We start from the raw sequence: 27,690 nt of genomic DNA, 5'->3' as shown, positions 1-27,690 counted from the left end.
ATCACAATTCCAGTGGGTCAGAAGTTTACATACACTAAGTTGACTGTGCCTTTAAACAGCTTGGAAAATTCCAGAAAATGATGTCATGGCTTTAGAAGCTTCGGATAGGCTAATTTACATTATTTGAGTCAATTGGAAATGTACCTGTGGATGTATTTCAAGGCCTACCTTCAGACTCAGTGCATTTGCTTGACATCATGGGAAAATCAAAAGAAATCAGCCAAGACCTCAGAAAAAAATTGTAGACCTCTACAAGTCTGGTTCATCCTTGGGAGCAATTTCCAAACACCTGAAGGTACCACGTTCATCTGTACAAACAATAGTACGCAAGTATAAACACCATAGGACCACACAGCCATCATACCGCTCAGGAAGGAGACGTGTTCTGTCTCCTAGGGATGAACGTACTTTGGTGCGAAAAGTGCAAATCAATCCCAGAACAACAGCAAAGGACCTTGTGAAGATGCTGGAGGAAACTGGTACAAAAATATCTATTTCCACAGTAAAACAAGTCCTAAATCGACATAACCTGAAAGGTCGCTCAGCAAGGAAGAAGCCACTGCTCCAAAACCGCCATAAAAAAGCCAGACTACGGTTTGAAACTGCACATGGGGACAAAGATCGTACTTTTTGGAGAAATGTCCTCTGGTCTGATGAAACAAAAATAGAACTGTTTGGCCATAATGATCATCCTTATGTTTGGAGGAAAAAGAGGGAGGCTTGCAAGTCGAAGAACACCATCCCAACCATGAAGCACGGTGGTGGCAGCATCATGTTGTGGTGGTGCTTTGCTGCAGGTGGGAACGGTGCACTTCACAAAATAGATGGCATCATGAGGAAGGAAAACTATGTGAATATACTGAAGCAACATCTCAAGACATCAGTCAGGAAGTTAAAGCTTGGTCGCAAATGGGTCTTCCAAATGGATAATGACACAAAGCATACTTCCAAAGTTGTGGAAAAATGGCTTAAGGACAACAAAGTCATGGTATTGGAGTGGCCATCACTAAGCCCTGACCTCAATCCCATAGAAAATGTGTGGGCAGAACTGAAAAAGCGTGTGCGAGCAAGGAGGCCTACAAACCTGACTCAGTTACACCAGCTCTGTCAGGAGGAATGGGCCAAAATTCACCCAATTTATGGTGGGAAGCTTGTGGAAGGCTACCCGAAACGTTTGACCCAAGTTAAACAATTTAAAAGCAATGCTACCAAATACTAATTGAGTGTATGTAAACTTCTGACCCACTGGGAATGTGATGAAAGAAATAAAAGCTGAAATAAATCATTCTCTCTACTATTATTGACATTTCACATTCTTAAAATAAAGTGATGATCCTAACTGACCTAAGACAGGGAATTTTTACTAGGATTAGATGTCAGGAATTGTGAAAAACTGAGTTTAAGTCTATTTGGCTAAGGTGTATGTAAACTTCCGACTTCAACTGTAGATACACCCTATGTTTGAATAAAATCAACTATACGTAGGCCACAGAGGTTGTCTGATGCTTTAAGCACTGTGATTAAAAATGAAGTTACACAAATTACTCAAGAGGGAGTTAGAGATCAATATAGCCTAACCAGAAGAAGAAGAAAAACTGTTCCTGATCCTCCTCTTCCTGCTGCTGCTGGCCTTCTCAGATTCTGCCGTTACTCTCCTGAAGTTACCGGTAAGAGGCTACACCAGCGGCCGGTAAGAGGCTACACCAGCGGCCGGTAAGAGGCTACACCAGCGGCCGGTATGAGGCTACACCAGCGGCCGGTATGAGGCTACACCAGCGGCCGGTATGAGGCTACACCAGCGGCCGGTATGAGGCTACACCAGCGGCCGGTATGAGGCTACACCAGCGGCCGGTAGGAGGCTACACCAGCGGCCGGTATGAGGCTACACCAGCGGCCGGTATGAGGCTACACCAGCGGCCGGTATGAGGCTACACCAGCGGCCGGTATGAAGCTACACCAGCGGCCGGTATGAGGCTACACCAGCGGCCGGTATGAGGCTACACCAGCGGCCGGTATGAGGCTACACCAGCGGCCTGTATGAGGCTACACCAGCGGCCGGTATGAGGCTACACCAGCGGCCGGTATGAGGCTACACCAGCGGCCGGTATGAGGCTACACCAGCGGCCGGTATGAGGCTACACCAGCGGCCGGTAAGTGGCTACACCAGCGGCCGGTATGAAGCTACACCAGCGGCCGGTAACCTTTTCCATTTGGAGTGCCAAGTTATCGTACCATTTCTACTGATCCATTATGATTTTCATATGCACATTTTTCGTGGAACAGTTTAATTCAATTTATAATAAAAAGTCTTCATATCTCAAAATAAATGTAGTGGTTAATCAAAATTATATCTAAATGAAAATGATAAAATTTTAAATATAACTTCTATTGCCATTGGTAATATGTAAAAACAGCCTACATAAATCCAACAAATACACTACAGCCTGCATGTAGAACATTTCCTGATGAAAACAGATATCCTATAAATCACATTGGCTATGCATGGACTGTCTGTAAGAAACATTGTAGAACTGTCAACTTGGTCCAGCCCAAAGCTTGTGCTAGCAAACTTGCAACATTGTATAAAATATTCTGGGCTGTCAGAGTTTCCGCACCAGCGAGCTCCAGACAAACACAGCTGTAGGCTATTTTGCGCAAGGGATAAGAAGTAATCAGGTAGGCCTATTTTATGACGTTTCCACCGGATCAGAGCATGAGTCGTTATCGAAAGAGAGCTGGGAATATTTTTCAAACAGGCTAGGTGCATGTCCTTAATCAAGATTGACAGGAGCACTCCAAACAAAAGACAATGAATAAATTGACAACTCGTAAATGGAAAGAAATAAACCAAAACGTTTTTTTATCACAAGTGTAGCCTAGGTTGTACGCTCTGCAAACAACGTGTCCACTCCAACAATGACAATGGTAAGACTGTAATAATAATATATTGAATGCATTACCGTAACCAAACAAACATTGTAGATTAGAAATGATGGGAATTAACGGTAGGCTAAATGTACTACTGGTGATAGTGGTGTGCCATCCCCTCTGCAATGGACTCGTCCACTCAGACAGGCAATGGACTCGTCCACTCAGACAGGCGTAAATCAGACAGGTGTCTTGTGTTGCTATAAAATATATATATATATATATATACACACACTGAACTAAAATATAAACGCAACATGTAAAGTGTTGGTCCCATGTTTCATGAGGTGAAATAAAAAAATCCCAGAAATGTTCTATATGCACAAAAAGCTAATTTCTCTCAAATTTTTGTGTGCAAATTTGTTTACATCCCTGTTAGTGAGCATTTATCCTTTACGAAGATAATCCATCCACCTGAAAGGTGTGGCATATCAAGAAGCTGATTAAACAGTATGGTCATTACACAGGTGCACCTTGTGCTGGGGACAATAAAAGGCCATTTTAAATGGTGCAGTTTTCAGGTCTGAGGAATATTTCTGTCTGTAATAAAGCTACATTTTTGGAGAAAACTCATTCTGATTGGCTGGGCCTGGCTCCCCAGTGGAGGGGCCTATGCCCTCCAAGGCCCACCCATGGCTGCACCCCTGTCCAGTCATGTGAAATCCATAGATGAGGGCCTAATGAATTAACTTCAATTGACTGTGTCCGAGGGACTTCAAAAGGGGACCCCGCCAGTTCCCCATCCCTGTTATAGATTAGCCCAGTCCATATGTGATTTACATTAGTGTTAGACTAGCCCAGTATGCATGTGATTTACATTAGTGTTAGACTAGCCCAGTCCATATACATGTGATTTGCATTAGTTACCAGTCAACGAGAGAGAGAGAGAGGTGACAGTTTCAGCTGCAGAGGCCTCTATCTTCCTGTCAATGTGGTCAACAGGAAGACCTGACACGAAAGAGACCCAACCCACAGCCATCCTGTCTCTACATCCCCTCTCTCTCCATCTCTCTAAAGTAGCACCCTTCTATCTCACAAAATCTCTCTCTACATCCCCCTCTCTCTACTAAAGTACATTGCTATCTCTCTAAGGCAGCACCTCGCTATCGCTCTCTCTCTAAGGCAGCACCTCGCTATCGCTCTCTCTCTAAGGCAGCACCTCGCTCTCTCTCCCTAAGGCAGCACCTCGCTCTCTCTCCCTAAGGCAGCACCTCGCTCTCGCTCTCTCTCCCTAAGGCAGCACCTCCCTCTCGCTCTCTCTCCCTAAGGCAGCACCTCGCTCTCGCTCTCTCTCCCTAAGGCAGCACCTCGCTCTCGCTCTCTCTCCCTAAGGCAGCACCTCGCTCTCGCTCTCTCTCTCTAAGGCAGCACCTCGCTATCGCTCTCTCTCTCTAAGGCAGCACCTCGCTATCGCTCTCTCTAAGGCAGCACCTCGCTATCTCTCTCCCTAAGGCAGCACCTCGCTATCGCTCTCTCTCCCTAAGGCAGCACCTCGCTATCGCTCTCTCTCCCTAAGGCAGCACCTCGCTATCGCTATCGCTCTCTCTAAGGCAGCACCTCGCTATCGCTATCGCTCTCTCTAAGGCAGCACCTCGCTATCGCTCTCTCTAAGGCAGCACCTCGCTATCTCTCTCTCTAAGGCAGCACCTCGCTATCGCTATCTCTCTCTAAGGCAGCACCTCGCTATCTCTCTCTCTCCCTAAGGCAGCACCTCGCTATCTCTCTCTCTCCCTAAGGCAGCACCTCGCTATCGCTCTCTCTCCCTAAGGCAGCACCTCGCTATCGCTATCTCTCTCTAAGGCAGCACCTCGCTATCTCTCTCTCTAAGGCAGCACCTCGCTATCTCTCTCTCTAAGGCAGCACCTCGCTATCTCTCTCCCTAAGGCAGCACCTCGCTATCTCTCTCCCTAAGGCAGCACCTCGCTATAGCTCTCTCTCCCTAAGGCAGCACCTCGCTATCTCTCTCTCTAAGGCAGCACCTCGCTATCTCTCTCTCTAAGGCAGCACCTCGCTATCGCTATCTCTCTTTCTAAGGCAGCACCTCGCTATCTCTCTTTCTAAGGCAGCACCTCGCTATCGCTATCTCTCTCTAAGGCAGCACCTCGCTATCTCTCTTTCTACGGCAGCCCCTCGCTATCGCTATCTCTCTCTAAGGCAGCACCTCGCTATCTCTCTTTCTAAGGCAGCCCCTCGCTATCGCTCTCTCTAAGGCAGCACCTCGCTATCTCTCTCTCTATGGCAGCACCTCGCTATCTCTTTCTATGGCAGCACCTCGCTATCGCTCTCTCTAAGGCAGCACCTCGCTATCTCTCTCCCTAAGGCAGCACCTCGCTATCGCTCTCTCTCCCTAAGGCAGCACCTCGCTATCGCTCTCTCTCCCTAAGGCAGCACCTCGCTATCTCTCTCTCTAAGGCAGCACCTCGCTATCTCTCTCTCTAAGGCAGCACCTCGCTATCTCTCTCCCTAAGGCAGCACCTCGCTATCTCTCTCCCTAAGGCAGCACCTCGCTATCTCTCTCCCTAAGGCAGCACCTCGCTATCTCTCTCCCTAAGGCAGCACCTCGCTATCTCTCTCCCTAAGGCAGCACCTCGCTATCTCTCTCCCTAAGGCAGCACCTCGCTATAGCTCTCTCTCCCTAAGGCAGCATCTCGCTATCTCTCTCTCTAAGGCAGCACCTCGCTATCTCTCTCTCTAAGGCAGCACCTCGCTATCGCTATCTCTCTCTAAGGCAGCACCTCGCTATCTCTCTTTCTAAGGCAGCACCTCGCTATCGCTATCTCTCTCTAAGGCAGCACCTCGCTATCTCTCTTTCTACGGCAGCACCTCGCTATCGCTATCTCTCTCTAAGGCAGCACCTCGCTATCTCTCTCTCTAAGGCAGCACCTCGCTATTGCTATCTCTCTCTAAGGCAGGACCTCGCTATCTCTCTTTCTAAGGCAGCCCCTCGCTATCGCTCTCTCTAAGGCAGCACCTCGCTATCTCTCTCTCTATGGCAGCACCTCGCTATCTCTCTTTCTATGGCAGCACCTCGCTATCGCTTTCTCTAAGGCAGCACCTCGCTATCTCTCTCTCTAAGGCAGCACCTCGCTATCGCTATCTCTCTCTAAGGCAGCACCTCGCTATCTCTCTTTCTAAGGCAGCACCTCGCTATCTCTCTCTCTAAGGCAGCACCTCGCTATCTCTCTCTCTAAGGCAGCACCTCGCTATCTCTCTCTCTAAGGCAGCACCTCACTATCTCTCTCCCTAAGGCAGCACCTCGCTATCGCTCTCTCTCCCTAAGGCAGCACCTCGCTATCGCTCTCTCTCCCTAAGGCAGCACCTCGCTATCTCTCTCTCTAAGGCAGCACCTCGCTATCGCTATCTCTCTCTCCCTAAGGCAGCACCTCGCTATCGCTCTCTCTCTCTAAGGCAGCACCTCGCTCTCTCTCTCTAAGGCAGCACCTCGCTATCTCTCTCTCTAAGGCAGCACCTCGCTAATCTCTCTCTAAGGCAGCACCTCGCTATCTCTCGCTCTTTCTACGGCAGCCCCTCGCTATCTCTCTCTCTCTAAGGCAGCACCTCGCTATCTCTCTCTCTAAGGCAGCACCTCGCTATCTCTCTCTCTAAGGCAGCACCTCGCTATCTCTCTCTCTGAGGCAGCCCCTCGCTATCTCTCCCTAAGGCAGCACCTCGCTATCGCTCTCTCTCCCTAAGGCAGCACCTCGCTATCGCTCTCTCTCCCTAAGGCAGCACCTCGCTATCGCTCTCTCTAAGGCAGCACCTCGCTATCGCTCTCTCTAAGGCAGCACCTTGCTCTCTTTCTATGGCAGCAGAGCAATTCCACGATAACAGAATTAGCTTTGACTTTAACATTGATTTCGAAGGAGTACTTTGAACAATTAACTAGAGAGAGAGAGTGGCAGAGAGAGAGAGTAGGATAGTTTGCCCAAATTACAATATGACAGTTTCCTTGTAAGCGGTCTATATGTACATGGTATGACATGAACATGCTAATATAGGTAACAATGACTTGCATTGGATTTGGACCAAAGTTAGCATTTGAAACAGCGGCCAACAAAACCAAAGCATAGAATGCTGTCATACCTTGTCAATAGTCTGCTTACAGGGTAAGGAAACCATTTCTTTGGATTCCTCATGTCTTACTTATTGTTAGAAAAAAAAGGTTTGGTCCAAATCGGATGTTGGGTACTACATTTTAAAAAATGGCCAATTGCAATCAATTAGCTTAATTTCTCAGAGATCAAATGATATTTCAATAATATAATGTTGCTGGAATGCTAGTCTTATCTGTTTCTAACAGATTTCAGAACAATCTGAGATGATGGGGGTTGAAATCCTCTCTCGTGCTTTTGAGGGGGAACGACCCCCCCTAATCTCTCAGCCCACCTCTTGATGACTTCAACACTCTCTGATAGGAGCAGAGTGCAGTAGTGGAGGCCCATCTCTCCTCTCCAGCTCTCTGTAAGCCAGCAGGACACTGCAGTAGCCAGAACAGCTGACCCTGTCCTTGAGATGACAACATGATACCAACACCTGTCCTCTAAACCACTGCATTCCAGTGTTCCATTCCAGTGTTCCATTCCAGTGTTCCATTCCAGTGTTCCATTCCAGTGATGGTTAGGATGCTGAAACTGTCCTGCCCAGAGACCCTCAACTGGATCAGTTTCACATTGGTTGTTTCAGGGTTGGGGGGAGATGCCATCTATCACAATGTTCAGTCAATAAAGGAAGGATATGAGGTGTCTGAAAAGTATTTCATGAACTGAAAATTACCCATATTAGTTTCAATGACGATTTTGAAACTGACAACATGGCTATATGGAGAAGTGTTCAACAACATCTAAAGGCCTTTGCAGACTTTACGTTGGATTCAGTCTTTTACAATTATCACGTCACACTGTGCGATGTTACCGAAGTAAAATCGTAATGTCAACCTGGCCAGATTGTACGATTTGCTTCTGTCGTCACATTCTGCGATTGTCTTGAGAGGCGACATCAGCAGACCTAGGCTACGTTAACCACAGCGGTGTATTTCATCTGCACCTGTGTCAGCACCAGCAGGGCTAGCCTCGCTCTATGCTTATGAGTGAATGAAGTGAGTTCGGAAAAACTGAAAGTATGCATCTTAAAATAGGTCACAAACTTATATTTATATATTTTTTTATTTAATTTAATTTAACCTTTATCAATCACCGGGACCGTCTCGTAACACAAGCCACACTACACGACAAAGGCCCAAAACATCTGACATTGACAGAACTTTGTCAGAGCTTTCAAATGCACATAGTGGTATTGAACCAGCAGACCTCAACCCTGTCACACTGAACCAGCCAAGACGTAGTGGTACTGAACCAGCAGACCTCGACCCTGTCACACTGAACGAGCCAAGACGTAGTGGTACTGAATCAGCAGACCTCAACCCTGTTACACTGAACGAGCCAAGACGTAGTGGTACTGAACCAGCAGACCTCGACCCTGTCACACTGAACCAGCCAAGACGTAGTGGTACTGAACCAGCAGACCTCGACCCTGTCACACTGAACCAGCCAAGACGTAGTGGTACTGAACCAGCAGGCCTCGACCCTGTCACACTGAACGAGCCAAGACGTAGTGGTACTGAATCAGCAGACCTCAACCCTGTCACACTGATCCAGCAGACCTCAACCCTGTCACACTGATCCAGCAGACCTCAACCCTGTCACACTGATCCAGCAGACCTCAACCCTGTCACACTGAACGAGCCAAGACGTAGTGGTACTGAATCAGCAGACCTCAACCCTGTCACACTGATCCAGCAGACCTCAACCCTGTCACACTGAACGAGCCAAGACGTAGTGGTACTGAATCAGCAGACCTCAACCCTGTCACACTGAACGAGCCAAGACGTAGTGGTACTGAATCAGCAGACCTCAACCCTGTCACACTGAACGAGCCAAGACGTAGTGGTACTGAATCAGCAGACCTCAACCCTGTCACACTGAACGAGCCAAGACGTAGTGGTACTGAACCAGCAGACCTCGACCCTGTCACACTGAACCAGCCAAGACGTAGTGGTACTGAATCAGCAGACCTCAACCCTGTCACACTGAACGAGCCAAGACGTAGTGGTACTGAATCAGCAGACCTCAACCCTGTCACACTGAACGAGCCAAGACGTAGTGGTACTGAATCAGCAGACCTCAACCCTGTCACACTGAACGAGCCAAGACGTAGTGGTACTGAACCAGCAGACCTCGACCCTGTCACACTGAACCAGCCAAGACGTAGTGGTACTGAACCAGCAGACCTCGACCCTGTCACACTGAACGAGCCAAGACGTAGTGGTACTGAACCAGCAGACCTCGACCCTGTCACACTGAACCAGCCAAGACGTCTGACAATCGTTTATGTTTAATCGTTTTCCTACGACGTTCACATTTTGTCAAGGAGGGCAAAATAGTACAGTCTGCAAAGGCATTAAGGAAGCATATTAAAATGACATAACCTTTAGAGATGTGCAACCCCCCCCACGCCTCAGAGTCTACACTACTCCTCATTGTGTAGCGATGAGCACCACTGACATGCACCCCTCCGGCTAATATTAGAAAAATAGCTTCCCACAATGGAGACATTGATATCAGTGCCACAAGCAGAGAGCCATGAGACTGGAAGAAGATACGTGGCCTGATGACACACCACGTCATCCCTAGTGGGCCTGGCCTGCTCTTAAAAGGGCATCTCCAGGCATTTACAGGAATGAAGTAGAGATCACAGACAGACAGAGACAGACAGACAGACAGACAGACAGACAGAGACAGACAGAGACAGACAGAGACAGACAGAGACAGACAGACAGACAGACAGACAGACAGACAGACAGACAATCTGCTCCAGGCAAAAGGAAAGGCAGATGATTCAGCTGTAGAGAGAACCACATGGCTCCTGTTGGCTACTCAGCCCTTCTCACAGTCACAACCCCATGAACCACATGGCTCCTGTTGGCTACTCAGCCCTTCTCACAGTCACAACCCCATGAACCACATGGCTCCTGTTGGCTACTCAGCCCTTCTCACAGTCACAACCCCATGAACCACATGGCTCCTGTTGGCTACTCAGCCCTTCACAGTCACAACCCCATGAACCACATGGCTCCTGTTGGCTACTCAGCCCTTCTCACAGTCACAACCCCATGAACCACATGGCTCCTGTTGGCTACTCAGCCCTTCTCACAGTCACAACCCCATGAACCACATGGCTCCTGTTGGCTACTCAGCCCTTCTCACAGTCACAACCCCATGAACCACATGGCTCCTGTTGGCTACTCAGCCCTTCTCACAGTCACAACCCCATGAACCACATGGCTCCTGTTGGCTACTCAGCCCTTCTCACAGTCACAACCCCATGAACCACATGGCTCCTGTTGGCTACTCAGCCCTTCTCACAGTCACAACCCCATGTTTGTTTTCATGTTGTTTCTCTGGAACTAGAATGACTATGTAAACAACAACAGGGTTGTGTGAACACCTACTGGACTGCTCTGTTTTCATTCTGGTGGCCTCTACCCTGCAGCCCTGCTTTCTGCTAGCCTGGAAAACCAGGCCATCTACATTGTGTCCCGCCACCCCCTCTTTACGCTACTGCTACTCTCTGTTCATCATATATGCATAGTCACTTTAACCATATCTACATGTACATACTACCTCAATCAGCCTGACTAACCGGGGTCTGTATGTAGCCTCGCTACTTTTATAGCCTCGCTACTGTTTATAGCCTGTCTTTTTACTGTTGTTTTATTTCTTTACTTACCTATTGTTCACCTAATACCTTTTTGCACTATTGGTTAGAGCCTGTAAGTAAGCATTTCACTGTAAGGTCTACCTACACCTGTTGTATTCGGCACACGTGACAAACGTTGATTTGATTTGAAACTACTATAGTCAGAATGATATTCCAGGTTTCTCCTACTGAGACATCTTCAGAGGGGATTCCAGGCTATGGTTTCTCCTGCTGAGACATCTTCAGAGGGGATTCCAGGCTAAGGTTTCTCCTGCTGAGACATCTTCAGAGGGGATTCCAGGCTAAGGTTTCTCCTGCTGAGACATCATCAGAGGGGATTCCAGGCTAAGGTTTCTCCTGCTGAGACATCTTCAGAGGGGATTTCAGGCTAAGGTTTCTCCTGTTGAAGGGGTTGACCCAGAGAGACATACACTGTCTAGAGAGTAAACATTGCGTCCAGGGTTTTTAGGTTGGGCCAGAGCCTGATCAGGGTTGGTGTTGTTGGACTGGAGTCTGGTCAGTGTTGGGTTGGACTGGAGCCTGATCAGGGTTTGTGTTGTTGGACTGGAGCCTGGTCAGGGTTTGTGTTGTTGGACTGGAGTCTGGTCAGTGTTGGGGTTAGACTGGAGCCTGGTCAGGGTTGGGGTTAGACTGGAGCCTGGTCAGGGTTTGTGTTGTTAGACTGGAGCCTGGTCAGGGTTGGTGTTGTTGGACTGGAGTCTGGTCAGTGTTGGGGTTGGGCTGGAGCCTGGTCAGGGTTGGGTTGGACTGGAGCCTGGTCAGGGTTGGGGTTGGACTGGAGCCTGGTCAGGGTTGGACTGGAGCCTGGTCAGGGTTGGGGTTAGACTGGAGCCTGGTCAGGGTTGGGGTTAGACTGGAGCCTGGTCAGGGTTGGGGTTAGACTGGAGCCTGGTCAGGGTTGGGGTTAGACTGGAGCCTGGTCAGGGTTGGGGTTAGACTGGAGCCTGGTCAGGGTTGGGGTTAGACTGGAGCCTGGTCAGGGTTGGGGTTAGACTGGAGCCTGGTCAGGGTTGGGTTGGGGTTAGACTGGAGCCTGGTCAGGGTTGGGGTTAGACTGGAGCCTGGTCAGGGTTGGGGTTAGACTGGAGCCTGGTCAGGGTTGGGGTTAGACTGGAGCCTGGTCAGGGTTGGGGTTAGACTGGAGCCTGGTCAGGGTTGGGGTTAGACTGGAGCCTGGTCAGGGTTGGGGTTGGACTGGAGCCTGGTCAGGGTTGGGGTTAGACTGGAGCCTGGTCAGGGTTGGGGTTAGACTGGAGCCTGGTCAGGGTTGGGGTTAGACTGGAGCCTGGTCAGGGTTGGGGTTAGACTGGAGCCTGGTCAGGGTTGGGGTTGGACTGGAGCCTGGTCAGGGTTTGTGTTGTTAGACTGGAGCCTGGTCAGGGTTTGTGTTGTTGGACTGGAGCCTGGTCAGTGTTGGGGTTGGACTGGAGCCTGATCAGGGTTTGTGTTGTTGGACTGGAGCCTGGTCAGGGTTTGTGTTGTTGGACTGGAGTCTGGTCAGTGTTGGGGTTAGACTGGAGCCTGGTCAGGGTTGGGGTTAGACTGGAGCCTGGTCAGGGTTTGTGTTGTTAGACTGGAGCCTGGTCAGGGTTGGTGTTGTTGGACTGGAGTCTGGTCAGTGTTGGGGTTAGACTGGAGCCTGGTCAGGGTTGGGTTGGACTGGAGCCTGGTCAGGGTTGGGTTGGACTGGAGCCTGGTCAGGGTTGGACTGGAGCCTGGTCAGGGTTGGGGTTAGACTGGAGCCTGGTCAGGGTTGGGGTTAGACTGGAGCCTGGTCAGGGTTGGGGTTAGACTGGAGCCTGGTCAGGGTTGGGGTTAGACTGGAGCCTGGTCAGGGTTGGGGTTAGACTGGAGCCTGGTCAGGGTTGGGGTTAGACTGGAGCCTGGTCAGGGTTGGGGTTAGACTGGAGCCTGGTCAGGGTTGGGGTTAGACTGGAGCCTGGTCAGGGTTGGGGTTAGACTGGAGCCTGGTCAGGGTTGGGTTGGGGTTAGACTGGAGCCTGGTCAGGGTTGGGGTTAGACTGGAGCCTGGTCAGGGTTGGGGTTAGACTGGAGCCTGGTCAGGGTTGGGGTTAGACTGGAGCCTGGTCAGGGTTGGGGTTAGACTGGAGCCTGGTCAGGGTTGGGGTTAGACTGGAGCCTGGTCAGGGTTGGGGTTGGACTGGAGCCTGGTCAGGGTTGGGGTTAGACTGGAGCCTGGTCAGGGTTGGGGTTAGACTGGAGCCTGGTCAGGGTTGGGGTTAGACTGGAGCCTGGTCAGGGTTGGGGTTAGACTGGAGCCTGGTCAGGGTTGGGGTTGGACTGGAGCCTGGTCAGGGTTGGGGTTAGACTGGAGCCTGGTCAGGGTTGGGGTTAGACTGGAGCCTGGTCAGGGTTGGGGTTAGACTGGAGCCTGGTCAGGGTTGGGGTTAGACTGGAGCCTGGTCAGGGTTGGGGTTAGACTGGAGCCTGGTCAGGGCTGGGGTTAGACTGGAGCCTGGTCAGGGTTGGGGTTAGACTGGAGCCTGGTCAGGGTTGGGGTTGGACTGGAGCCTGGTCAGGGTTGGGGTTAGACTGGAGCCTGGTCAGGGTTGGGGTTGGACTGGAGCCTGGTCAGGGTTGGGGTTAGACTGGAGCCTGGTCAGGGTTGGGGTTAGACTGGAGCCTGGTCAGGGTTGGGGTTAGACTGGAGCCTGGTCAGGGTTGGGTTGGGGTTAGACTGGAGCCTGGTCAGGGTTGGGGTTGGACTGGAGCCTGGTCAGGGTTGGGGTTGGACTGGAGCCTGGTCAGGGTTGGGGTTAGACTGGAGCCTGGTCAGGGTTGGGGTTAGACTGGAGCCTGGTCAGGGTTGGGTTGGGGTTAGACTGGAGCCTGGTCAGGGTTGGGGTTAGACTGGAGCCTGGTCAGGGTTGGGTTGGGCTGCCGCTAGCGACACATGACTCCTGTGGGACTGTGGACACTTTGAAGTAGCACAAGTAGGACACACATGCGGCTCGCATTTACAAACACACATGCTTCAGTTTAGACGCTGTTAAAAGGGCTGCTGCTCTTTGATCCTCCCGACAGCCCCCCGTGCCGAGGTACCTCATCAGGGTTAGCAGCAGAGACACCTAGTAAAAACACACACACCACCGCTAGCAGTTATAGAGGGGAATAACCTGACTGGAGACAACATCGCCGCTAGCAGTTATAGAGGTGAATAAACTGACTGGAGACAACATCGCCGCTAGCAGTTATAGAGGTGAATAAACTGGAGACAACACCACCACTAGCAGTTATAGAGGTGAATAAACTGGAGACAACATCACCACTAGCAGTTATAGAGGTGAATAAACTGACTGGAGACAACACCACCACTAGCAGTTATAGAGGTGAATAAACTGGAGACAACACCACCACTAGCAGTTATAGAGGTGAATAAACTGGAGACAACACCACCACTAGCAGTTATAGAGGTGAATAAACTGGAGACAACACCACCACTAGCAGTTATAGAGGTGAATAAACTGGAGACAACACCACCACTAGCAGTTATAGAGGTGAATAAACTGACTGGAGACAACACCACCACTAGCAGTTATAGAGGTGAATAAACTGACTGGAGACAACACCACCACTAGCAGTTATAGAGGTGAATAAACTGGAGACAACACCACCACTAGCAGTTATAGAGGTGAATAAACTGACTGGAGACAACACCACCACTAGCAGTTATAGAGGTGAATAAACTGACTGGAGACAACACCACCACTAGCAGTTATAGAGGTGAATAAACTGACTGGAGACAACATCACCACTAGCAGTTATAGAGGTGAATAAACTGACTGGAGACAACACCACCACTAGCAGTTATAGAGGTGAATAAACTGACTGGAGACAACACCACCACTAGCAGTTATAGAGGTGAATAAACTGACTGGAGACAACACCACCACTAGCAGTTATAGAGGTGAATAAACTGGAGACAACACCACCACTAGCAGTTATAGAGGTGAATAAACTGGAGACAACATCACCACTAGCAGTTATAGAGGTGAATAAACTGACTGGAGACAACACCACCACTAGCAGTTATAGAGGTGAATAAACTGACTGGAGACAACACCACCACTAGCAGTTATAGAGGTGAATAAACTGGAGACAACACCACCACTAGCAGATATAGAGGTGAATAAACTGGAGACAACACCACCACTAGCAGTTATAGAGGTGAATAAACTGGAGACAACACCACCACTAGCAGTTATAGAGGTGAATAAACTGGAGACAACACCACCACTAGCAGTTATAGAGGTGAATAAACTGACCGGAGACAACATAAGTATTCTCAAAACTTTTATGACAACAGTTGATAAAGGAATAGCAATAGCAGAGAGAGAGACCATAGTGGCAGTGCAGAGTAGAGGACATCCGGTGGCATTGCCAAAAACATCCCCCCTCCCCGCGGGGCCTGTTGTACCTAAAAGGGATGTGGGTGGGATTAGGTAGAAGGCTGGAGGCTTCCCTCACAGAACTGGACAGTATAATACAGCAGTGTGTGTGTGTGTGTCTGTGCATGCGTGTGTGCATTTGGTGTGTGTGTGTGTGTGTGTGTGTGTGTGTGTGTGTGTGTGTGTGTGTGTGTGTGTAGAGAGAAACCGTGCTGAGTAGCTAAGCTAACATCCTGTATGGGACGTTAGCTAGAGTAGTTATGTGGCAATACTGACCCACACAGGGGAGACTTTAAATAAACCCCTCTAGTACATTACCAGACGTTCCTAAAATAAGGGAAGAGGAAGTCCACCTACCACAACTTCCACACTGAGGTAATTAGTCTAAGGTTAGAGGTCATCTCCACTCAGAGATCTACCGCTCAGAGACCTACCGCTCAGAGACCTACCGTTCAGAGATCTACCGCTCAGAGATCTACCGCTCAGAGATCTACCGCTCAGAGATCTACCGCTCAGAGATCTACCGCTCAGAGATCTACCGTTCAGAGATCTACCGCTCAGAGATCTACCGTTCAGAGATCTACCGCTCAGAGATCTACCGCTCAGAGATCTACCGCTCAGAGATCTACCGCTCAGAGATCTACCGCTCAGAGATCTACCGCTCAGAGATCTACCGCTCAGAGATCTACCGTTCAGAGATCTACCGCTCAGAGATCTACCGCTCAGAGATCTACCGCTCAGAGATCTACCGCTCAGAGATCTACCGCTCAGAGATCTACCGCTCAGAGATCTACCGTTCAGAGATCTTCCGCTCAGAGATCTACCGCTCAGAGATCTTCCGCTCAGAGATCTACCGTTCAGAGATCTACCGCTCAGAGATCTTCCGCTCAGAGATCTACCGCTCAGAGATCTTCCGCTCAGAGATCTTCCGCTCAGAGATCTTCCGCTCAGAGATCTTCCGCTCAGAGATCTACCGCTCAGAGCTCTAGCGCTCAGAGATCTACCGCTCAGAGATCTACCGTTCTGATTTTTTCTTAAACATAACTTCAAAAACGTAAGCCTATGCAACATGAACCAGTTAAAAACAGTTCTGTAGCAATGAAGTTTGTTCAGTAGGCTATAGGCCCAATACATTATCACTGCATATTAGCTATGCTTGATTTGCCCTACCAATGTTGTTCTTCCAGTTAGGAATTCTATTTCAACATTTGAGGTACTGTGTATGACCACACTGGTAATAGATCATTGGTTGTATTACTTGTGAGGCACAGCTGAGTGAGCGTAATCATTTACTTCCTTTCTTTTGTACTGGACTGATGGCCTGCATCTGATGGGCTGCATCTGATGGTCAGTCTGAGGGAGCTGCATCTGATGGTCAGTCTGAGGGAGCTGCATCTGATGGTCAGTCTGAGGGAGCTGCATCTGATGGTCAGTCTGAGGGAGCTGCATCTGATGGTCAGTCTGAGGGAGCTGCATCTGATGGTCAGTCTGAGGGAGATGCAGTAAGGCTGCCTCTCACCTGACTCACCCTCTCTCCTCTGAGAAAAGGCAGTCTTCCTGCTGATGACGAAACTTAAAGATGCACTATGCAGAAATCACGCCGCCATTTCCTGGTTGTTAAAATTCTAATAGTTCTTTCAGTTTGTGACAAAACAAGCAAGTATAGTGTAGAGAATCATTGTCTCGTCTAAACCGCTGTGATATATATTTTCCATAAACAAAAATATTGTATTTTCAGCTGTTTGATGCTGGTGTACAAAACCGAAAGTAAAAGACGCAATATCGAAACTTAAGAACGGGAAGCATAGAAATAGAGCACATAGAACAGATCTACCGCTTCTTAGACTTGCTTTCAATGAGAATGACAGATCTATATAAACACATTCTATGTGAATTTGGTCAGGTCACTTAAAAAGTGACATATTGCAGCTCTGAGTCTCATTATTTCTGCCTCCTGCACCAGTTCCTGTTGTTACTCCAACGACCAGAGAAAGTAAAATATCCCTCGATATGAAAAGATAGACAAGCCACTAATAATAACACAAGCTTATGGAAACACTTTGCTATACTCATTCATTGCAGCTTCAGTGCTGGTTGTAGCTTGAGTGGAAGTAGGGAGAAGACACATTTTATGGCTTATAAAAGTGTTGAACAAAGTGTTGACAGTGCTGAATAACAACTTAAACATTAATTTATTCATAAAAATTGCATCTCTTTGCTGTATTCGTTGAGTCTCTAGTTATGTTTTTTTTTTTAAGTTTTGAAATCTCACATGATCAACTTTGCTGTGCATTCGAGGCTTCTTTTTACAGTCTATGGCTCGAGGAAACTGTACAGACACGGTGGTCTGAGCTATCTGATTGGCCAGCGGTAGGCCTATAGGTTCACTTGATTTGCTCTCTGGGCCTGCCGGGTAGGCAGAGTTCTACCTTCAGACACATGAAATGGTTCAAAATGGGGAGGCAATCAAGGTGCACTTGATTCATCATCCTGGTGCTAGGGCTGATGAATCAAGTGCACCTGACGACAACAGCGCAAAACAAATAAAATAGGAACGCAAGGCTTTATTGTTGATTTTTTTACAGAAATGTTTGGTGATCAACTAGGAATGCCTTGGAGATCGCGATCGACCGGTTGGTGACCACTGGTCTAACGATTGAAAACAGGGATAGTTTGGGATTTCTTCCCCAGAGTCAGATGAACTCGTGGATACCATTTTTATGTTTCTGCGTCGAGTATGAAGGAAGTAAAGGTAGTTTCTGCATCGAGTATGAAGGAAGTAAAGGTAGTTTCTACGTCGAGTATGAAGGAAGTAAAGGTAGTTTCTACATCGAGTATGAAGGAAGTAAAGCTAGTTTCTACATCGAGTATGAAGGAAGTAAAGCTAGTTTCTACATCGAGTATGAAGGAAGTAAAGGTAGTTTCTACATCGAGTATGAAGGAAGTAAAGGTAGTTTCTACATCGAGTATGAAGGAAGTAAAGGTAGTTTCTACATCGAGTACGAAGGAAGTAAAGGTAGTTTCTACATCGAGTACGAAGGAAGTAAAGGTAGTTTCTACATCGAGTACGAAGGAAGTAAAGGTAGTTTCTACATCGAGTACGAAGGAAGTAAAGGTAGTTTCTACATCGAGTATGAAGGAAGTAAAGGTAGTTTCTACATCGAGTATGAAGGAAGTAAAGGTAGTTTCTACATCGAGTATGAAGGAAGTAAAGCTAGTTTCTACATCGAGTATGAAGGAAGTAAAGCAAGTTTCTACATCGAGTATGAAGGAAGTAAAGCTAGTTTCTACATCGAGTATGAAGGAAGTAAAGCTAGTTTCTGCATCGAGTATGAAGGAAGTAAAGCTAGTTTCTGCATCGAGTATGAAGGAAGTAAAGCTAGTTTCTACATCGAGTATGAAGGAAGTAAAGGTAGTTAGCTGTAACCATTGACTTCCAGTCATCGCACTTCAGTTCCCAGGTCCAGAACAAATTCAAGAAAACATACAGTATTATACATAGACATGAGTGCATGGAACCCCCTTCCATCTCACAGAGCAAGTTAACAGCAAACCTGCTTTCACAAAACTAATAAAGCAACACCTCTACCCCATGTGACCAAATGTGTGTGCATGTACTGACGTGTAACTGATAGATCTACAAATGCGCATGTGCGCACACACACACACACACACACACACACACACACACACACACACATTCTTTAGTTGTATTGTTTTTAAAAAGTGTGTGTACATTTGTCTTTAGTCGTAGTGAATTCTTCCATTTAGAAAACTATGTTCATGTTTTAAATTGTAAAGTATTTTTGTCTGTAATGTCTTTATGTGTCAGAGCCCAGGAAGACTAGCTGTCACCATTGGCGTCGGCTAATGGGGATCCTGATAAAATCAGAAGCAATTGCAAGTTAGCAGCTTCCTTCCAAATGAACGCAGAGACATAAAAATGGTCTCCACAAGTTCATCTTGGTATTTTATTAGGATCCCCGTTAGCTGTTGCAAAAGCAGCAGCTACTCTTCCTGGGGTCCACACAAAACATGAAACATAATACAGAATGACATAATACAGAACATCATTAGACAAGAACAGCTCAAGGACAGAACTACATACATTAACTGACTCTGGGGAAGTAGATAAAGGACCTCGTTGCCAAAACCCCAAACTATCCCTTTAAAGACAGTTCTGCCAACATCAACAGTATTTCTGGCAAAGTGCAGCCACTAATGTTCCCCAGGAAGACAGGAAACAAAGTCGCAAGTCAAATTCACACTACAATGGTTCCCTTTTCCTCCATTAAACAGCTGTCAAACAGAACACCAACACCAAGGAGAAATCTGAGGAGAAATCTGAGGAGAAATCTCAACTGTCAGAAGAGAAAGAACAGGAGCGGAGCTAGGACGATGGAAACATATCATATATTGTATGAATGTATCAAATGGATTACCACAATATATTAAACAATTATTACATCTACTCACGGAAGTTGTGCCCAAAAAGGTGACAACAAATTCACTCTCTTAGGTAGCTCTCGAAATCATTCTTCCAAAGAACAGGCAAAGAAATGGTACACACACAGTTACAGCGATAGGTGGTAGCTTCCTTAATTTGGTTCCCTTCCTAGCACTCTTTACACATTAGAGAAGTCACAGTTCCACATTTAGTCCAACCCCATGTTACTGCATTTCACTTCCTCAACTTGCTGTGTCATGAACTGACCGTGTGGAGAGAGAGAGAGGGGGACAGCAGTGTGAAAGCTGCAGAACCTCTCATCTAGGCTCTCTCTCACAGTCACACAGTCTGAGCTGAGCAGCAGTTTCTCTCGCTCTCCTCCCCCCCTCTTCAGTTTGTCCTCTACTGTGAAAGTCAAAACCTCACCTCTCATCTAGGGCTCTCAGTCACACTGTCATGTGAGCATCACAGGGCTTCTTCTTCTTCTCTCCCACTGAAGTCTGTCCTCTGATGCAGATTGAACACCCTCCTCTCCTCAGAGAGCTGCTGTCAAGAGAGAGAGAGAGAGAGCTCTCCTCTCCTGCTAAAATAGCTTTACTCAGAGTCAGAGCCACTTCCTGTGTTCAGCTTTCAGTCATACTTCCTCTCTTTCAACTCAGTCAGCAGCCTTACACACACGCTCACACTCGCTCTGTCACACACACATGTGACCCCCCCCCCTTTGCATTGTGTAGGCTAATGCTTTGACTCAGATGCCAATTTGATACAGTTTGCAGATACAGTCACAGTCCAAACAACTCCTATACACACAGATACGGTACTCTCTTCATCTCCAGATACGGTACTCTATTCATCTCCAGATACGGTACTCTCTTCATCTCCAGATACGGTGCTCTCTTCATCTCCAGATACGGTACTCTCTTCATCTCCAGATACGGTACTCTCTTCAGCTCCAGATACTGTACTCTCTTCATCTCCAGATACGGTACTCTCTCCATCTCCAGATACGGTACTCTCTTCATCTCCAGATACGGTACTCTCTTCATCTCCAGATACGGTACTCTATTCATCTCCAGATACGGTACTCTATTCATCTCCAGATACGGTACTCTCTCCATCTCCAGATACGGTACTCTCTTCATCTCCAGATACGGTGCTCTCTTCATCTCCAGATACGGTACTCTCTTCATCTCCAGATACGGTACTCTCTTCATCTCCAGATACGGTACTCTCTTCATCTCCAGATACGGTGCTCTCTTCATCTCCAGATACGGTGCTCTCTTCATCTCCAGATACGGTACTCTCTTCATCTCCAGATACGGTGCTCTCTTCATCTCCAGATACGGTGCTCTCTCCATCTCCAGATACGGTACTCTCTCCATCTCCAGATACGGTGCTCTCTTCATCTCCAGATACTGTACTCTCTTCATCTCCAGATACGGTACTCTCTTCATCTCCAGATACGGTACTCTCTTCATCTCCAGATACGGTACTCTCTTCATCTCCAGATACGGTACTCTCTTCATCTCCAGATACTGTACTCTCTTCATCTCCAGATACGGTACTCTCTCCATCTCCAGATACGGTACTCTCTTCATCTCCAGATACGGTACTCTCTTCATCTCCAGATACGGTACTCTCTTCAGCTCCAGATACTGTACTCTATTCAGATCCAGATACTGTACTCTCTTCATCTACTTCTCCATCCAACAATGAGCAAAAGTCTGTACTATACAAGCATGCTGCAATGACTATAGAACACATTATGAACACCTTACTAATACTGACTATACCAAACATTATGAACACCTTACTAATACTGACTATACCAAACATTATGAAGACCTTACTAATACTGAGTATACCAAACATTATGAAGACCTTACTAATACTGAGTATACCAAACATTATGAAGACCTTACTAATACTGAGTATACCAAACATTATGAACACCTTACTAATACTGACTATACCAAACATTATGAACACCTTACTAATACTGACTATACCAAACATTATGAACACCTTACTAATACTGACTATACCAAACATTATGAACACCTTACTAATACTGACTATACCAAACATTATGAACACCTTACTAATACTGACTATACCAAACATTATGAACACCTTACTAATACTGACTATACCAAACATTATGAACACCTTACTAATACTTAGTTGCACCCCCCACTTTTGCCCTCAGAACAGCCTCAATTCGTCAGGGCATGGACTTGACAAGGTGTCGAAAGCGTTCCACAGAGATGCTGGCCCATGTTGACTCTAATGCTTCCCACAGTTGTGTCAAGTTGGCTGAATGTCCTTTGGGTGGTGGACCATTCTTGATACACGTGGGAAACTGTTGAGTGTGAAAAACCCAGCAGCGTTGCAGTTCTTGACCCAAACCGGTGTGCTTGGCACCTACTAGCATACCCTGTTCAAAGACACTAATCTTTTGCCTTGCCCATTCACCCTCTGAATGGCACACATACACTACCCATGTCTCAACTGTCTCAGGGCTTTAAACTCCTTCAGTAACCCGTCTCCTCCCCTTCATCTACACTGATTGAAGTGGATTTAACAAGTGGGATCAATAAGGGATCATAGCTTGGATTCACTTGGTCAATCTGTCACGTTCTTAACGTTTTGTATGCTCAGTGTACAAGTATGCCTTGTGAGTATTAATGTTACTGCCTCCCTGTTCAGATGATCAGGAAGCTGAAGTAAAGACGAATATCGCCCACAAACACCCTCGCCGCCATGTGCTTGAGCTGAGTTGGTCACGTGGGTTGGTTACACAGGAAGTGAAGGAAGCTTCCTCTCTTCTCTGCAGACCTGTCTATTGCAGGACGAGAGGCTCGCTCTCATAGCCAGAGATTACACGAAGACATTTTAAAACTCTGTGTTATAGCTCTGGAGGCAAACATCTTGCCATTTACAGGAGATCTCTGAAACATGCAGTTATCCTCCAGCTGTCCAGCCATAAGACCAGTGTGGCTGCTTACCTCCTGGTCTGAGGAATGGGAGTACTGTAACAGACCAGGGAAGACTCAACTCTAAACCAGGTTCAGTACTGTAACAGACCAGGGAAGACTCAACTCTAAACCAGGTTCAGTACTGTAACAGACCAGGGAAGACTCAACTCTAAACCAGGTTCAGTACTGTAACAGACCAGGGAAGACTCAACTCTAAACCAGGTTCAGTACAGTAACAGACCAGGGACAGCCTCTAGGGGACACATCACTCTAAACCAGGTTCAGTACTGTAACAGACCAGGGACAGCCTCTAGGGAACACATCACTCTGAAGCAGGTTCAGTACTGTAACAGACCAGGGACAGCCTCTAGGGAACACATCACTCTGAAGCAGGTTCAGTACTGTAACAGACCAGGGACAGCCTCTAGGGAACACATCACTCTGAAGCAGGTTCAGTACTGTAACAGACCAGGGACAGCCTCTAGGGAACACATCACTCTAAACCAGGTTCAGTACTGTAACAGACCAGGGACAGCCTCTAGGGAACACATCACTCTGAAGCAGGTTCAGTACTGTAACAGACCAGGGACAGCCTCTAGGGAACACATCACTCTGAAGCAGGTTCAGTACTGTAACAGACCAGGGACAGCCTCTAGGGAACACATCACTCTGAAGCAGGTTCAGTACTGTAACAGACCAGGGACAGCCTCTAGGGAACACATCACTCTGAAGCAGGTTCAGTATTGTAACAGACCAGGGACAGCCTCTAGGGAACACATCACTCTGAAGCAGGTTCAGTACTGTAACAGTCCGGGGACAGCCTCTAGGGAACACATCACTCTGAAGCAGGTTCCTCAGGCAACGAGAGAACACAAGGCCTGGTCAATGTTTTCCAGTTTACCACTGTGGAATGTAAATACTAAGACCACAGTTCAACAAAGTTTGTTTAGGTTTCCAGGTTTGAATAATTGGAGTGAGTGAGTGAGTTTACTGTACGTTCATGTGTATTGACAGATAATGGAGCACCTTTACTAGTTCCATTCCATTAAACACCATGACTACAGTAGCCAGGAGAACGAGCCGTATGGGCCTGCGTCCCAAATGGAACCCTATTCCCTACATAGTGCACTACTTTTGGCCAAAGGCCCATAGGTTGAACTATAGTACTTCGACTACATAGTGCACTACCTTTGATCAGAGCCCTATAGGCCTGGTGAAAGGTAGTGCCCTATGGGCCTGGTGAAAGGTAGTGCCCTATAGGCCTGGTGAAAGGTAGTGCCCTATGGGCCTGGTGAAAGGTAGTGCCCTATGGGCCTGGTGAAAGGTAGTGCCCTATGGGCCTGGTGAAAGGTAGTGCCCTATGGGCCTGGTGAAAGGTAGTGCCCTATGGGCCTGGTGAAAGGTAGTGCCCTATGGGCCTGGTGAAAGGTAGTGCCCTATGGGCCTGGTGAAAGGTAGTGCCCTATGGGCCTGGTGAAAGGTAGTGCCCTATGGGCCTGGTGAAAGGTGGTGCCCTATGGGCCTGGTGAAAGGTAGTGCACTATGGGCCTGGTGAAAGGTAGTGCACTATGGGCCTCCCTAGTGGAGCAGTGGTCTAGATTCTGGGTTCGAGTCCAGGCTCTATCGCAGTCGGCCGCGACTGGGAGACTCATGGGGCGGCGCACAATTGGCCCAGCGTCGTCTGGGAGGGTTTGGCCGGCAGGGATGTCCTTGTCCCATCGCGCACTAGCAACTCCTGTGGCGGGCCGGGAGCAGTGCACGGTGACACAGTCGCCAGTCAAGAGGCAGTGCAGCTTGGCTGGGTTGTGTTTCAGAGGACTCTCGGCCTTCACCTCTCCTGAGTCTGTACGGGAGTTGCAGCGATGAGACAAGACTGTAACTACCAATTGAATACAACGAAATCGGGGAGAAAAAGGGGTAAAATTTCAAAAATGTTATAAAAAATAAATATTGGAGAGAAAAAAAAGAAAGAAAAAGGTTTGTGCACTATATTGGGAATATATTGGCCATTTTATATTGGGCCGTTTGTTTGTACTACGTATGTCTGCGTGTCAATGAGGTAATGCCTCAGATGACATTTCAGAGCTCTGGGAAAGTCTACATTCCTTGGCTACAGTGACTCCATAAAAAGTCAAAAAGCTGTCTGTGATGTGAATCGTAAAGCACTAACCATGCAGGGCCAAACACTGCAGTGTATGTTTGGTACAGAATAAACAGATATTGGTTTACTGCACTCTACGGTAGTGTGTGTGTGTATATATGTATGCGTGTGTGTGTAAGTGTGTGTATATACATGAGCTATACTGACTGACTGTGTGAGCTGCATAAAATCCACGAGCACAGGTTACATAATGAAAGTTACTGTATAGCAATAACTCAATGACTTTAAAACTCAGATGAGGCTTTTTTACTCATCATGCAAGTATCCATGCCAACGCAGACTACATAACCACCAAGCAGAGAATAACGCATGATGTCATCTGATACAACTCAAAACAAATGTAATAGAAAAATAAAAACAGATATCATAACATAACGCTATCATGTTTCCATTTGTCCTCAAAACATGTTTTATAAGCAAGGGTGTCGCAACAGATGTGACCACTCAAGGTGTTGCTGCTGCCATCCCATCCATTGCAAACATGTTTTGAAATTCAGTTATTTGCGTAATTATAATTGAGAATCCGATAAAACTTTGAAAAATCGATCTAGTACTCAAGTTCAACATGACATAAACATCGACTTACTTCTGGAGACAGTATGAGCCACTCCTTCGCCGTAAACACAACTTTAGCTCACGATTTCCGCTTCATCGGGATTTCCACATTGTACCCGGAACTTTTAAATAATATGCATACAATCAAGAGTGCAATTTGATGTTTTATCAATCTGCCATCCTTCAATAAGTTATGTTTCTGTCCAAATCTTCGAGCGTTGTATTTGTCATGTCGCTCGAAAGACTGTTTTCGTAAAACCGACTGGGAGAATTTAACGCTTCTCTCTCTCCAATCCGGGGTCTTTGCGGTGATGCAATATTTCCAGATGTGCAACTTGTCCAAGTTTGAACAGTTGGTGCTGTGTATAAAGACGTTTACTGATGAGAGGAGACCAGAACAGAGTCGTGTTGACTATTGGAAAATCTCAAATAATAAGGTAAAATAAGGTAATTTAATAATTTATTCAACAGAAAGAGGACCCAGCGCACAGTTTATCTTCTTAATGGAGAAAATGACATGCACAATTATTTTACTAAGCAAAGTTTATGCAGTCCCTGTCAATGTAAAAAAAAAAAAAGACAGGCTTATCCGGAAGTAGATATTATTTTTATTCACCCAATTCTTTCCACATCTAACCAAATCTAAAAATACAACCATGATGACATTTGGCAGAAGGAGGAGAAAAATCCCTAACATCGGACAAGATAAAACATCATGTAGTTTCTCAGCAGCCCCTGCACTGTCATCTTTATTGAATAAGCAACAGCCCATCCACAAGACTGGACCACTTCTAAATCAATGTTGAGAAACTCATTCAAACGGATCTTCTGATCGTCAATAAAGATCATGCTACAAGGACAAGATGCACTACCAGCTGCTTGTGGCCTCCCTCATCCACAGTACCATAATGTGACCTCCCTCATCCACAGTACCATAATGTGATCTCCCTCATCCACAGAGCCATAATGTGATCTCCCTCATCCACAGAACCATAATGTGAACTCCCTCATCCACAGTACCATAATGTGACCTCCCTCATCCACAGTACCATAATGTGATCTCCCTCATCCACAGTACCATAATGTGACCTCCCTCATCCACAGTGCCATAATGTGATCTCCCTCATCCACAGTGCCATAATGTGACCTCCCTCATCCACAGTGCCATAATGTGACCTCCCTCATCCACAGTACCATAATGTGACCTCCCTCATCCACAGTACCATAATGTGACCTCCCTCAGGATGACTCGGGGTAGAGTCACAGCAGACAGGTGTCAGAGCGAGCAGGAGAACCAGAGTGTGGCCAGACCAGGATGACTTGGGGTAGAGGCACAGCAGACAGGTGTCAGAGCGAGCAGGAGAACCAGAGTGTGGACAGACCAGGTTGACTCCAGCTAGGTCTCTCCTTTAGTCCTGCATGCTCAGCTCAATGAGACGTCCAGCAAACACTCCCATGGTGCCGATGATACACACAGCCATGAACACACACAGCAAGATGTGATCCAGGACCATGGCTACAAACTTCCACTCCTCAGCAGCCTGAGAGAGGAGGGAAGAGAGAGGAGGGGGTGAAAGGTGAAAGGTGAGGAGAGAGAAAGAGGGAGAGAGAGGAGAGATGAGAGAGAGAGGGGTGAGGAGAGAGAGAGAGAGAGAGAGAAAGAGAAAGAGAAAGAGAGAGAGTAGAGAGAGAGTTGAGTCAAAACTGAGTCATTAACATTTTCAAGACAATTCGTTTTTGTATTAGCTCCACAACATTAAAACATGAAAGCTCGAAAAATAAACAGACAGACGGACTCAGACAGACAGACTCAGACACAAAGAAAGACAGACTCAGACACAAAGACAGACAGAATCACCACAGACAGACAGACTCAAAGACAGACAGACTCAGATACAAAGACAGACAGACAGACTCACCACAAAGACAGACAGACTCAAAGACAGACAGACTCAGACACAAAGACAGACAGGCTCAGATACAAAGACAGACAGGCTCTGACTCAAAGACAGACAGACTCAAAGACAGACAGACTCACCACAAAGACAGACAGACTCAAAGACAGACAGACTCAGACATGAGTTCCATAAATGCTTCCTGAGATCTTATTCTTACATTGTTGGACTCTTCATCAGACTTCATGGTCTCTGCGATGTACTTGACCCCCTCGATGGCGCTGCGGACGTCCGGGTTCTTGGTGATGGGGGACTGGAAGGTGACAGAGGCAGGGGCAGGCTTGCCCGAGATGTCGGAGATGTCAAAGTCAGTCGGGTGGATCCTCTTCTCCTGCCTGTCCCTGGAAGGACGGTTCATAGTCGAGAAGAACATGAAATTGGGGATGGTGTCGATGAAAATCTGAAATACAGGAAAATACATTGTAATGAGTAACAAGAAGTCATGTAAAGTAAATCAATTACTGTAAAAACATTGTAACGA

The 27,690-nt window shown here is 47.2% G+C and overlaps 2 protein-coding genes across 5 annotated transcripts in view; both read right to left on the bottom strand.

Annotated features, from left to right (window-relative positions):
- Positions 1 to 25,564, bottom strand: part of wipf1b (WAS/WASL interacting protein family, member 1b) — a 32,910-nt gene extending 7,346 nt beyond the window's left edge. Inside the window, exon 1 of one of the 3 annotated variants that reach the window (XM_071330835.1) lies at positions 25,286 to 25,564. The gene's annotated coding sequence lies outside the window, so the exon portion shown is untranslated. Of the gene's footprint in view, positions 1 to 19,589; positions 19,875 to 19,986; positions 20,123 to 25,285 lie in introns of those variants that run through there. The other 2 variants (XM_071330836.1, XM_071330837.1) reach the window with 2 other exon arrangements.
- Positions 25,565 to 25,845: 281 nt separating this feature from the next.
- The window catches only part of LOC139532790 (acetylcholine receptor subunit alpha), a 10,718-nt gene continuing 8,873 nt past the window's right edge, over positions 25,846 to 27,690 (bottom strand). For both annotated transcript variants that reach the window (XM_071330838.1, XM_071330841.1), the window contains exons 8-9: positions 27,370 to 27,609; positions 25,846 to 26,795 (exon numbers count right to left, since the gene is read on the bottom strand). In XM_071330838.1, coding sequence (XP_071186939.1) covers positions 26,664 to 26,795; positions 27,370 to 27,609 — 372 coding nt within the window. In that variant the 3' untranslated portion in view covers positions 25,846 to 26,663. The remainder of the gene's footprint in view (positions 26,796 to 27,369; positions 27,610 to 27,690) is intronic.

Source organism: Salvelinus alpinus, chromosome 10, assembly GCF_045679555.1.
Source record: "Salvelinus alpinus chromosome 10, SLU_Salpinus.1, whole genome shotgun sequence".
In the NCBI taxonomy this organism is placed as follows: Eukaryota; Metazoa; Chordata; class Actinopteri; order Salmoniformes; family Salmonidae; genus Salvelinus; species Salvelinus alpinus.
Note: the sequence above shows the minus strand (reverse complement) of the source record. Positions and strands in the feature narration are given on the sequence as shown.